We start from the raw sequence: 14,647 nt of genomic DNA on the forward strand, positions 1-14,647 counted from the left end.
AAAAAAAAAAAAACCTGTGGCCAGTATGGGCCTGCTTCCCCTTTTTACACAAGCTTTATGGAATATAGTGGTAGAAGCTAATTTATTTCCCACCCCCCAAGATTGGAAAGGAGATNCCAGTAGGAATCTATCTGGTATCAAACAAGCTCCTGATGAACTGTTTCAGGAATTTATGGATAGTCTGCTAAAAGTAGCTAGTAGAATTTTTGGAGACCCTCAAGCAGGAGTTCCTTTTAAAGCTTTTGTCTGTCTGTCTGTTTGTTTGTTTGTTTGTTGTTGTGACCCTCGCTTTTCCTCTGGGGGGTTGGGAATTACTCTTAGGCCAAATCAGCATTATTAGAGCTCTTTCAAGGTGTTGTGCAAAACAAATTTCAAACTTAAGATTTAAGAAAGGTTAGTGAGGCTATGAAACTTGTAGAGGCATTAGAATCTGGCCTGCCTACTCCACATACAATTATTATGGATTGAAAGATTGTTCTTTATTCCTTTTCATCCTGACGATTTTAAAGGGTTTGCTTTTAATCATTTTGTAATTTTAAAGAGCCCATGAAGTGATATCATTGGGAAGGTTTGCTTCAAGGAATGGCTAATAGTCCTACATTATGTAAAAAAAATTGCCATTGCTTCAGTACAAGAAGTTAGGACATGGGAATCTTTCAGTGTATATTATTCATATATTGATGGTATTTTATTAGCTGATACCTATAAAAGAGTTTTACTACAAGACTTTGCTCTTATACAAAGGGCGTTAAAATTTTAGAGTAGTTGTTGCTCTAAGATTCAAAGGCAATATCTTTTTCAGTATTTGGTGCCTCAGTTATATGCTAGACAAATTGTAGCACAGAATATTCAAGAAAGAAAAGATGATTTATTTACTTCAAATTTTTTTTCAAATGCTTTTAGGAGATGTTAATTAGCTAAGACCTCACCTTTGGCAAAAGGGACCATTAATGTGAATTCATCTTTCTTCATCTCCAAAGAAAGTTTTAACACCTTACTATGAAGCTGTTGCTGTGTTAATACAAAATAGTGGGACATAATCATGGAAATATTGTGGGAAAGAACTTGATGAAATATTTATTCCTTATTCCAAATAGCAATTAAATTGGTTATTGCAAAATATGGGTATTTTACCTATTGCATGTGCAAATTTTTTAGGTAAAATTGATAATCATTATCCAAAAGACAAGGTGTTAAATTTGCCTCTATGCATGCTTTTGTATTCCCTGCAAATTTACGCATAGAAGTATACTTACTTTGTTTACAGATGGCTCATCTAATGGAAAGGTAGCATATGTGATTGGATCACATGTCCATTCTCTTGAGTTTTCCCCTGCTTCAGCACAAATAATTGAATTATGTGCTGTACACATTCTTAGGCGTACATTTGAAATTTTTAGGCCCATGATCTTGGTAGTTAAGATGGAGAATCCCAAAATCAGGGAAAGAAGAGATTCTACCCTCAGTAACAAGCAGGTAGGGAAACAGGATATTGATTGACAGGTATTTATCTGGAGTCCTTTTGACCCATGAGAGGTAAATTCAAGTTGATTCTCTGAAGCTTACAAGAATTTATTAAGCTTACAAAATAGATAACTTTTAGACACGTTAGCATTACCATTGCAATCTGTACCAAAACCCACATATTCACACCTTTGTGTCATCATAGAGCTTAGAAAACACTTTTGGGTTAAGAGAAAGTGAACAGTTTTAAGGCAGTCTCAGGGAAGACAGAAACCTTCTGTGGAGCAGAAGGGGCAAAAGCTCCATTGATCTTGATCATTAGTGTGACTACAAATCATGAAAGAGGGATTGCTTCCCTCTATCCAGAAGGCAGGGTGTATATAAAATTAGTACACTGAGAAGTCCCTTTTAGGTATACATTTAAAAGACAACTAAAGTAAATTTAAAATCTTGAGTTTGTGACTATACTAGTGAATCATAAAGTTGAAGGTTTTTAGCAGAGTTTGACTAATAACTTATCAGAGCTCCATTGATTAATGTTAAAACTCTGAACTTCTGAAGTCTTAATACAACAGCAGCATAGCAAGGAGAAGAAATCTGAGCATTTTTTTTATTTTTTTTATATACCTTAAATCACTTTCTTATCACCTTTTGGCTTTCACATCCTCCAACCTTTATAACCTACACCGACAACATTAAAATACGTTCTTAAACCCTAAAACACTTTCTTATATCCTTTCAACTTAAGCTTCTGTATCCTCATACAGAACTTTATACATTTTTCCTAATCTAAGTTATTACTAATCTACTAAGTTATTATAAACTCTTAATAAACTTTACATAAACTTTATACATTTTTCCTAATTATTTACCATGAGCCACAGGTGGTTGATTACACAGGGAGCAACCACTGTAAAATGAGTTTCTTTAGATGAAGGAATAGTAAAAGTTTCCTTTGAAACTTGTTTTCAGAGTCTGGTACCAAGGTAGTTTGTGTCTAGATTTAGTCATGGGTTTCAACACAATGAGGCTATGGATCAAATTTTCACATGAAGAGAAGTGAGTAGGCATCTGAAACCTTGGTCTCTGATATTAAACTGATAAATCTTTCACAAATATGATCTTCAAATCCACAAGAGACCTGAGAAAGATAAATTTCACTTGAATAAGCAGGAAATGCAGACCAAGCACCTTCCAAGTCTATTAAAAGGACAAAGGTTTACCAACTACCTTACCCAAGGTGGCAAGCATCCATCTTCAGCTGCCAGGCCCTGAAGATTTGACAGACTTTTCTCTGAAGCAGACATCTTGAAGGACTGTCTTCCTGTGTCTAGGCAAAGTAAGGAGGTCAACTTCCCAGTGTCCTGTCTGTCCACAATTTGGACAGTATGCTATCAGCAGTAGAGATAAGGGCAATTATAGCCCAGTGGCCAGCTTTGCCACATTCAAAGCAAGCTCCAGGTGGAGGTTCTTCTGTGCCCATCATCTTCTCAGGAGGAGGGGATGCTGCCAAGAGCTGATGTGTCTGTCATGAAAACCTTTTTTATTAAACACTTTAAATGCCATATTCTGCAGATATAGACAGACTTTGTTCCTAGTTATTTACTTTGAAAACATATACAGGAGGCTTGATAAGGCTTGTTCCTGTAATGATTGCTTCAGTTCTTAGCATAACTACAAATATATTTCTGAACACATGAAAAGATTTATAATATTTATAAGGTAACTGACTATTAACTTGCATTTCTTAATTATCCTTAAGTGTTTATAATAACTTAGTAACTTTCATAAAGACTAGAACTTTACATTACATCCCTGTTAGGTTTAACCATTTTGAATTGAAACCTTTCTAGTATCAAAATGAAAATTTTAATTGTAGTTACAGTCCATAGAGATACTGGCAGCTTTACTGACCCTACTATACCACACCATTAGAGGCCATTATAATCTTCTGCATGGTTTAGTTTATCCAAAGAGTTAAATCTTAAAACACAAAGAAGCTATATAAATATTTCTGTGAACCTCATTAGACTTTAGAAGTTTATAGACATTAATTATTAGACATACCTTATTCATCAAACATATGTTGTTGCTTATCTATTTTTCTAGCAGCTTGGTGTTGAGCCATTAGAAAAGACATAAGTAACTAGACATGCATCTTAAATTAGCTTTTGTTAATCTGAATAGACCTTTATAACCATGAAATTTCATCATCATATACAGTATATTCTAAGCCACAGTTCAATCACATATACAGCATGTTATAGCAAATATAACTTTGAATTTCTACCACCATACAAAAACCCATACCAATCTAAAATATTTAATACTTGCTGTTGCTTTCCTAGTCTAAAAGGAAATACAATAAGAGAGTTCATCAGGACTAAGAAGTTTTACAATTGTTGCCTTAAACTATGTGGTCATAAGATGATGAAATCGCATGGCAGGTTGCAAGCCATGTGGCCGACATGGTTGCTACTTAAAAATATTTGGGGTGTGTAGGGGGGTGTGGGAGAGAGAGAGAGAGAGAGAGAGAGAGAGAGAGAGAGAGAGAGAGAGAGAGAGAGAGAGGGGAAAGAATCCAAGTTACATGCACATGTACCTACAGAATTAAATCCCAGTTACATACATATATACAGTTGAATTTGCATTACATACACACATACATACATGCACATATATATGTGCCTTAAACAAGAGTCAAATCATGTATATGCTTATGAATATAGATTTTAATTATAAGCTTTTTGCTATATAAATTTAAAGCTAAATCTTGTTGAATATTATATAGATTTTAAACAATACCCAACTAGCATTTTTCAAATCCTTATAAAAGAGTTTACAGCATAATGTTAAGATTTTTTTAAAGGGCAGATTGCAATAAGATTGAGATAAAAAAAATTAAGAGTGAGGAAGTAGAACCTTAAGCATAGAGCAGAGCAAGTTTAGGGATAAGATGTTTTGAAATCACTTGTCCGTGGTAGTGAGAATTTGGAAATCAGATGTGCCAATTTCTGGCCTTTTAATGGGGCCAAGTTGTTGCAATAAATCCTGAGTTCATGAAGGAACAGAGCATGATTATCTTTGAGCGGGCTGGCTGTAGAAAGCCAGGAGGCAGGAGAGCATGTGGCCCACATGGTCAGGCTACAGGAGCCAGAGCCATGTGGAGGACATGGTAGACTCTAGAATGAATCAAATTCACAGACAAATGATCCATACTTATCTCAGGAATGGCTAGATTAGCAGTTTGGTTTGGAGGAGCCTGCAGAGGGAACAGGGCTGTGTGCTGACTGTGCTGCAGTTTCTGCTCCTATCTAGCTCTGACTTGTTGCAAACTTACAGGGAAGATATTTACAGAGTGTGGGTAGGGAAACCTACAGAAACAAACAGGGCTTGGAGTAAGGAAAAATGAATAAAGACAGGAGAAGTTTTTTCATGTTTCTCCCCCGACCCCCACCCCAATTGCTTGGGTGGCATCCTGAAGCCAGATTCGGTAAGTTTGGAAGCTAAGCCTTTCAAGAAACATTTCCAATGGATGGAAGTACGGAGGAGTCCCAAGCTTGGGTCTGGGGTGTCCCAGGAACTGAAGAGACACAAGCCATCCAGATGACTTGTCACTGGACAGTGAACAGTCCTAAAAGCACAAGCAGACATGACTCACCTGGTACCACGATTTCCTAGAGAAGCCAAGTGGGAGAGAAACTGTACTGGAGAAACGGAGCCTCGATGCAGTCCAGAGAAGCACTTAAACTGAGTAAGAGAGAGAACTCATAAGTTGTCAGTGTTAGATGGAATGCCTAGCGATCAGTGGACCAGAATGAAGATCTGTTGTGGGTGCAGTGGGCAGGTAGGATTCCAGTGTGAATAGACACCATGTGAGCCCCCCTGAGGTCATGGTACCAGTGTTATGAAATATAATGTGTCGAAGGGGTACTTTTGGTGATGTGAGCCAAGGTGCTCTCCTAAGAAATTATACCATGCAACAGATCTGATGTAAAGGAGTCCAATGGGGGAGGAGAGGGAAGTGAGGAACTGGGAAACAGGTCGAGGCAGAAAGAGCCATGCGGACAGGGAGAACAGAGCAGAGAACAGAGTAGTACACAAGGAATAGAGAGAGGAAATGCCAGGAACAGGGAGAGAGAGAGAGAGAGACAGAGACAGAGACCGAGACAGAGACAGAGACAGAGACAGACAGAGACAGAGACAGAGAGTGAGACAGACAGAGAGACAGACAGATCTGGGATGTCTGGGGACCCTTGGAACATTGCACACACCTGGCTGAACCTGGTGAGGATGTGAGCAGCTGCTAGGACCCTTAGGGCAGGCATGTGGAATAGTGTGTGTATGCTAACAGGTGAGGTGGCATGACTGAGAATGGCTGCCATAGGCTCATAGATTTGAATGTTTGGTCACCAGAGAGTGGCACTATTTGAAAGGATTAGGAGGTGTGGCCTTGCTGAAGGGAGTTTGTGAGGGTGGACCTTGAAGTTTCAAAAAGCCCAAGCTAGGTGCAGTCTCTCTCTCTCTACCACCCCCCTCTCCCTCTCTCTCCCTCCCTTCCTTCTTTCCTCTCCCTCTACCCCCATGCCCCTGCCTATGGACCTGGATGTAGAATTCTCAACTCCAGCATCACGTCTGCCTGCTTCATGCCATGCTTCCTGCCATGATACAATGCACTAACTCAAAAACTGTAAGTAAGCCCCACTTAAATGCTTTCCTTTATAAGAGTTGCCATGGTCAACAGATGGTGGTGATTCATTCCTTTAATTGCAGCGCTTGGGAGGCAGAGATAGGAGAATCTGCATTTGAGACCAGCCAGGGCTACACGGTGAGTTCCAGTACAGCCAGGGCTAAACAGAGAAACCCTGACTGAAAAAACAAATTAAAAAAAAAAAAAAGAGTTGCCATAGTCATGATGTTTCTTCACAGCACTCGAATAATGACTAAGGTAACAGGTATACTTAATTTACTACCATATGCTTGCATGTAACTTGGATTCAGCTCTTGTTTTGAAAATATATCTGCTACAGCATACTGTATATGTAACTTGTTTCAACTCTTGTTTAGAGGGTGACAACCAAAGACTGGTGGCTTCTGCCCCCTACAAAGATATCGAGATCACTCTGGAGAAGCCTAGAGTACAGGAGGTAGCAGGTAAGTATTTGCCATTTTAATTGACACTGAGGCCATTTGCATTATACTTTCTGTACCAGGGGACAGCTACAGAATTCTTGTTTTTTCTTGACAGTAGAGGAGCAGATAAGAGCTTCAGCAGAGGCAAGACTTGGTCTTGGGAGGTATTAGGGTTGTTTTTATTATAATAATAGCATTTACCTATCTCAATTGTATGTTACTTTGCTGTGTTATCTGGCCCACCTGCCTGAGTTCCTCTGAGACCAGAAACTGCAGTCTCTGGTATTTAGCACCTCATCATAAAACAGAGGGGAAATAAGCAAAAAATTAATTGCTATTGCTTTTTTCGCTCTTGCACAGAAGTTTTGCCTCTCACTTACCAAGTGGGAGGGATGTTTGGAGCAATAAACATTTATTGAACCAAGGGAAGAGAGTCACTCACAAAAGGAAAAACTTTTATAAAAACAAATATGCATATGTATATGTAAGTCCAGTCAATATTTTTTTCTTCTGTTTTTGAACCCACAATAAATCATTAGTTCCCCTTATGACCTTTGCTTAATCATTTTACAACCTCTTGGAAAGTGTTCTAAGTTGTAAATGCCTGCTTTCTATGTCAGAAGCATTATCTCACTACACTTAAAGACTGGCAGCATTCTAATTGCAGTTTTCATACCAGAGATGGATTTAATAGCAATCCTATATTATAAAGAGTTTAATAATTACTAGTATACAGGTCTGTACCTTCCACCTAGGCAGACCATCAGCCTGTCTGCTCCTTTAAGGCTATGGAAAGACCCCATAGCCTGAAAGACTCTCAGGAGATCTGCTACATCCAGGGCCATAGGTAAGGGACCCTCCCAAAAAAATCACAGCAGCTGGGAGCCCCAAGGAGCCCAGTGTACTCAGGACCCATCTCCAACACCACCCTGGCCTAAGCCTTCCACCAGGGCAGACTATCAGAGTGTCTGCTCCTCTGAATACCCCAGAGTCTGAAGGCCTCCCAAGAGGTCTGCTACAGCCAGGGCCACAGGGCTCCCAGGAGACCTAAAGCAACCCAGGGACACAGGAGGCAGGTTCCAGACAGAGACATCCAGGCCAGTTAACACCAGAGGATAACCAGACAGAGAGAGGCAAGAGTGTGGCCATAAACAACAGAAGCCAATATACTTTGGCACCATCAGAACTCAGTTCTTCCAACACAGCAAGCCCAGGATACACCAACACACCTGAAAACAAGGATAATGACCTAAAATCCTATTTCATGAAGATAATAGAGTTTGGTTTGGTTTGGTTTGGTTTGGTTTTGGTTTTTCGAAACAGGCCTTCTCTGTGTAGTCCTGGCTGTCCTGAACTCACTCTGTAGACCAGGCTGGCCTCGAACTCAGAAATTCACCTGCCTCTACCTCCCAAGTGCTTGGATTAAAGGGTTGCACCACCACCACCTGGCAATAATAGAGTCTTTTAAGGAGGATATAAAAAACTCACTGAAAGAAAAACAGGAAAACATAAGTAAACACGAAGAAGCCCTTAAAGAGGAAACAAATAAATCCCTTAAAGAAAAACAGGAGAACATAATCAAAGAGATAAAGGACTTGAACAAAGTGGTCCAAGATCTTAAAATGAAAGTATAAAGAATAAAGAAAACACAAATGGAGGTAACCCTGGAAATGGAAAACCTTAGAGGTCAGGAACTATAGATCATCAAGAAAGAGAATACAAGAGATAGAAGAGAGAATCTCAGGCATAGAACATACCTTAGAAGATATTGACACAAAAGTCAAAGAAAATTCAAAACATAAAAAGCTCCCAACCCCAAACTTCCAGGAAATGCAGGACACAATGAAATGACCAAACCTAAGAATAATAGGAATAGAAAAGAGCAAAGATTCCCAGCTCAAAGGACCTGAAAACATCTTCAACAAAATCATAGAAGAAAACTTCCCCAACATGAAGAAAGAGACAGCCATAAATGTACAAGAAGTCTACAGAACACCAAATACATTGGACCTCTTCTCATCACATAATAATCAAAACACTAAATGCACAGANCAAAGAAGAATATTAAAAGGTATTTAAGAGAAAAAGGTCAGGTAACATATAAAGGCAGACCTATCCGATGTTTTGCCTGAGTGGAAAGTTAAGAATATAACTATAACTCAACAGATAATCGACAACACTCTTTCATTGGTTCACCTTGCAACTCTTTGCTGGGCTTCACTGAAGCTGGTCTTCACCAACCACACTCTTGCATTGGATCATCTTGCTTTCGCCACTGATCTTCACTTGTCATGACTTCATAGAAACACACCAAAAAACTTCTGGGGGTATTCCACAGACTACTGCCTATCAGTAGAGCCTCATGTTTTTTCTGGATCTAGCTGCTGCTACTGATTCATGTTTGGTGTCTGCCAAGTGGACTGGACTGCTGACAACTAAGAATGGCATCGCCCCAAAAAGCTATTTCTAAAGAGGTCCACAACCCCCATTTCCTACTAACATTTCTTTTCTCCTATCTCTGGTGGGTAGTGGGCTAAAGGGTATTTGAAGCATTAAAGAACCATAACATAAGTAAGTTTTTTTTTTAAAATCTAAGCCTATAATCTTTAGTGTACAGGCAAGTTTTATGTCAACTAGACACAGCCAGAGTTATCCAAAAGGAGGAAACTGAAATTGAGAAAATGCTTCCATATGATGCATCTGTAAGGATTTTTTCCTAACAAGTGATTGATTGGGAGGACCAACTCATTGTGGGTGGAGCCATTCCTGTGCTGATGGGACTGAGTTCTATAAGAAAACTGACTGAGCAAGCCATAGGGAACAAGCTAGGAAGCAGTATCCCTCTAGGCTCTCTGCATCAACTCATGCCTTTGGGATCCTGCTATGGGTGAGTTCCTGTCCTGAATTCTCCAGTGATAAACAGTGATATGGAAGTGTAAGACAAATAAGCCCTTTCTTCTCCAACTTGCTTTTTTGGTCCCAATGGGGGCCGGGAAAACCCTAACTAAGACATTTAGACATCAAAAAATGAAACATCGAAGGAAAATGTGGTCTTTAGAATACAGCTGCCCCATGTTTTACTCCTTTGTTCCCTATCTTCCTATTTTTAAATCTTTACTTAATTGATTTATTTGCTGTATTTATGCAGTCCTCTATTATTTATTTATTTATTCACACTCCAGATTCTATTCCCAACACACATACCCTGGCCCACTCTCTGTGAGTACACCATCACTGTCTTCGGACACACAATAAGACGGCATCAGATTCCATTATGGATGGTAGTGAGCTGCCATGTGGTCCCTGGGCATTGAACTCAGGACCTCTGGAAGAGCAGCCAGTGCTCTTAACCACTGAGTCATCTCTCCAGCCCTGCTTCAACTCTTTTTAATCTCTATATTTATCATTGCACTACTCACTCTGGATGATTTCTCCCATATCCATGCCCTGTATCTGGGTGCCACTTGCATCATACCTGCAGGTATAAGAATCCCAAACAGCGGGGTGATGAGTGTGAGGACCAGGGATGAGAAGTAAAGAAAATGGAAGACAGATAATGCCAAAGCTATAACTGATGCCTTGTGCCAATCAAGTTTATTAAGAAGTACAACATCTTATTCATTATTTGCCAGGTAAAACAGCCAAGGTCAGCAGAGAGTTAAATCAGACAATGTTGGAAAAAAGAGCATGGGATACCCCAGACACACTTGCCTTAGGACTGAAAACTATGGCACAGAGAGAATAGTGTAGTCCCCAGAAACTGCAACCTCGACTCCTCAAGGCACTGGCTCTAACCTCAGACTAGCCTTGTTACATCCACTGCTGGACAAGGACACAGAACCAAAGTTCCCTTTGTCCTTCCATCGGGCCTCTAAGGAAGTCTTGGGTCCAACTGGCTCTTCACAGTATTATAGTGTCCATGACTGTCTCCCACCATGGAGATAAAGGGGAGTTATGACAAGTGAGGTTGGATAGGGGTGGGCAGAGGAGAAAGATCTAGGCAGGTGTTGGCAGGAGGCAAATGGGAGTTAAGGGGGCAGCCTAATCGTTATGAATCCCATGGTCCATGTTCTGCTAGAGTTTAGATAAATTTGTTAAGATATTTGGAAAACTAAACCAATCGATCTCAGAAGCCAGTGAACCCGTTTCGTTTGCTCTGTGTCAAATTTTTGAAGTCTTACATGACTCTCTCTGACAGTTTCTCACTCTGTGGGAACCCTAGAGTCTGCCATTCTCCTGCCTCAGCCACCCAAGGGCACATGCCACCACATCCACCAATAGGTTAATTTTTTAAATTTGTTAATGTATTTTTATGTATATAAATGTATTGTCTATATGGTAGGCTGTGTAACACATGTGAGCAGTACCTTCAGAGGACAGACCTACAGGCTAATGTCTTCGAAATTTGATGTTTTTTTTCATCTGTATGGATGCAATATCTATGTGCTTAGTCTGTATGACACATGCATGCAATGCCTTCAGAGGCCAGAAGAGGGCATCAGACTCCCTGGAAGTGGAATTTCCAGATGGTTGTGAGCCACCATGTGGGTGCTAGGAACCAAATATCATTTTTCTTCAAAAGCAGTCAGTGTTCTTAATCACAGAGCTATTTCTCCAGCCCTTGGGTTAATTTCTTAAATGTTTTAGAGCTTGACTTTTTTATTCTTAATTCTTTTTTTATTATTATTACATGCATGTTGGTGTTCTGCCTGCATTTATGTCTGTGTGAGGGTGTGAGAACCCCTAGAACTGGAGTTACAGACAGCTGTAAGCTGCCAAATGGGTGCTGAGAATTGAACCCAGATCTTCTGTTCTTAACCACTGAGCCACCTTTTCATCCCCTTAGTGCTTTTTTTTTTAATTTTTGTTGTCTTCTTCTTCTTCTTCTTCTTCTTCTTCTTCTTCTTCTTCTTCTTCTTCCCCTCCCCTCCTCCTCCTCTTCCTCCTCCTCCTCCTCCTCGTCCTCCTCCTTCTTTACTTTTTGTTTATATGTTAGGGGGCATAGCTCATGCTCTTCATACCTACTGCCAAGGACCAATCTTGGCTTGGTCTGGGTTCCTGAAAGAGGGGTCTTTGGGAGGAGGAAAAACAAACAACCAGAAGTCAAATCTCAAATTGTGGGTTCAAGATCACAGCCTAGGTTCTGCTAAGATGACTTTTCAGACTTCTCTCTCCTCTCCTCTCCTCTCCTCTCCTCTCCTCTCCTCTGCTCTGCTCTGCTCTGCTCTGCTCTGCTCTGCTCTGCTCTGCTCAAGACAGCTTTCTTGCTATTCTTCTTGACACAACTAGTTTTCTGCCCTAGACAGCTCTCTCTGCTAGTAAAACTTTTAAAAGCTCTCTGGATAGCTCATGGGTTTTCTAACAAAAGTCAGAAAAGCTACTATAAAAACAATTCTTGGCTCTTCCCAATCCTGTTAGAAAAATTCTAAAAGTCTCTCAACCAAAATCAGAAAGCCAGAAAAATTCTAAAAGCTCTGCATTAGCTCTTCAGACAGCCTTCTCTGGATAGCTGCTAGAAAAATATCCTGTAAGAGCCATGTGGGCTCTCCAAGTAATTCTGACCAAGTCAGAAATCCTGTTAGAAAAAATTCTTTAAGAGCTGTTTTCGCTATCCAGAGATCTCTAGACTGCTCAGCTCTTGCTAGAGAAAATTCTTAAAAAAGAACTACCTGCTATCATCTCAAGCAGACCAAAAGCCCAGGTTTTTATTTATATATCAATTCAGTTATTTATTCCAGGTTCCCTTTTGATTATCCTAAGAATCAGCATCCCATGTCCTCAGCCATTTAATTCTTAGTAAACAGCAAGCACACACTGTCTTTTATCCTTGCAAAAGAACTCAGAGATCTGCCTGCCTCTGTTAAGCAGAGATGGTAAACTAGCTGGGTGAGACCCAGTCCTGAAATTATCATTTCTACAACACCTGGGCCTGGACTCAATGTGTCCCAGGCTGATCTTGAACTCAGGAATTTGCCTGCAAATGTTTCTGCCTGTCTTTGTATCTTTCTGACAAGCTGGCCCATAGTATAGCTGCCTCTGTTCCTTTAGACCTGTGAAGCTCCTTATACAATTCATATTGCACCCTTATATTTTTCATAGTTAAGAAATTATATATTTTTGAACTCATGCTTTTAGAGTTTTTCCCCACAGCCTTAAGGGCTGTCCTGAAGGTCCCAGCATTTACTGTTTCGCTGAGACATTATCTTTACCTTCACATCCTGAACTCATGCTGTCTCAGATTATCATGGAGTTATTAACCTTAACAGGGAGGACATTCCTTGGAGGAATGTGAAAATATATAATTATTATACAAACAAGCCTTATGCCCAAGGCAGCTATTGACACTCATGGAGGCCCATGTCCTCTGACCCTGTCTCAGGTGCAGCAACCATGTCATTCTGTTCCCACCAAGGCCATGACAGATTAAAAAATCTACCTATGAGACACTGAGGCTTAGAGTAGTCTGGTTTCAGTCTTTCAAGGTAGAACTGATCATGGGAACCCATGAACCTGTCTCCTCAGAACCCCACACTCTGTGCTATAACGTCATGGCCTTGTCTCTGGAGGTGCCTGTGTTGCCCCAGTTCCTGACCCTGAGATACTTTGATGATGAGCCCTTCCTGCCCTATAAGAAAAGCAGCAGAACAGACTCCCAGGAACCCAGGATCAAAGACCATTTGAGAGCTGAGACCTGGGCAAGAGAGACTGAGGATCTTCAGGAAGTTGAGGAGCAACTCAAAGGGATGCTAGCTGAGGTCACAGCCCAGAACAGCCAGGATATGGGTGAGTAGACAGAGCTCAGTGCATACAGATCCAGCACTGGTTCCTAAAGTCAGGGTGGGGGAAGGGTATGGCCAAGCTGATTGAACAAACTAGGGGTCTTTCCCTAAGAAGCACAAGATCCCCATACTTTGGTGGATCACAGGATCTACCCTCCTTGCCCTCAGCCCCACTGAGAGATTAAGTCCAGAGACAAAAAGATAACAGGTCCTCTTTCGATACATATGCAGCTAGAGACAAGAGCTCCGGGACTGGAAAGAGAGGCCCATTGGACTTGCAAACTTTATATGCCCCAATACAGGGGAATGCCAGGGCTAAAAGAATGGGAATGGGTGGGTAGGGAAGTGGGGGTGGGGGTGGGGGGGACTTTTGGGATAGCATTGGAAATGTAATTGAGGAAAATACGTAATAAAAATAAATTAATTAATTAAAAAAAGATAATAGGTCATTGCCTGGGTGGGACAGATCTTCACATCCTCCAGGCAACCTTCGGCTGTGAGCTTCAAAGAAATGGAAGCACCAGAGGCATCTGGAAACTGGGCTATGACGGGCAGAACCTCCTCACCTTTGACCAGAAGACTCTCATGTGGACAGTGTATATGCCCTCCACCAAGCAGAACTTGACATTCTGGAAGACAAGTGCACCCAAAGCTGATCTAGTTAAGACATTCTTGGATGACATATGTCCTGCATGGCTCCAGAGATACCTCGCTTCCTTGAGAAATGGTCTGCTGGATACAGGTACTGACTGTTACCAGAGTTGGTTCCAGAGCCCACGGGAACATTCCTGTGGCTAAGTGGCTCCTTCCATGGTATTTGTGGGGGGTTTGAGTTCTCATTTGTGTGTACAATGGTGGTACAGTCTAAGGTAATGCCTGGAAGTTGGGACACAGAGTGTCTTCTTAGTTTCCTCAGACCACAAAGGAGGGGTTCCTGTTGCCTGGATCTCAGACACAGGGCCTCACATACAGAATAAAGAGTACTCCCTTCTATCCAACAACTCCCTACTCTAGGATAGAGATTGTCCTGGAGGAGGGGAGAGCACTGGGTGGGACTGGGTGGGTTCAGAGCCATCCTCACTAGGAGCTAAAATAGGAGAGGAGGATGCAACCCTGGAGCTGTGCTACAGATCAAACACAAGCTACCCCATATCACATAACCTGGTCAAGGTCCTCTTACTGTTACTCAACTCTCACTTTGAAAAGGTCAACCTGGGGCTGGAGAGATCACTCTGCAGGTAAGAGCTCTGGTTGCTCTTGCAGAGGACCCA

General features: G+C 41.1%; 1 protein-coding gene across 1 annotated transcript in view; it reads left to right on the forward strand.

Moving 5' to 3' along the window:
* Window positions 1-14,647, forward strand: part of LOC110297397 (hereditary hemochromatosis protein homolog) — a 136,236-nt gene that overhangs the window by 120,230 nt on the left and 1,359 nt on the right. Inside the window, exons 2-4 of the mRNA XM_021166142.1 lie at window positions 6,532-6,618; window positions 13,120-13,380; window positions 13,843-14,118. Coding sequence (XP_021021801.1) covers window positions 6,532-6,618; window positions 13,120-13,380; window positions 13,843-14,118 — 624 coding nt within the window. The remainder of the gene's footprint in view (window positions 1-6,531; window positions 6,619-13,119; window positions 13,381-13,842; window positions 14,119-14,647) is intronic.

This window comes from Mus caroli, chromosome 7 (assembly GCF_900094665.2).
Source record: "Mus caroli chromosome 7, CAROLI_EIJ_v1.1, whole genome shotgun sequence".
NCBI classification, from domain to species: domain Eukaryota; kingdom Metazoa; phylum Chordata; class Mammalia; order Rodentia; family Muridae; genus Mus; species Mus caroli.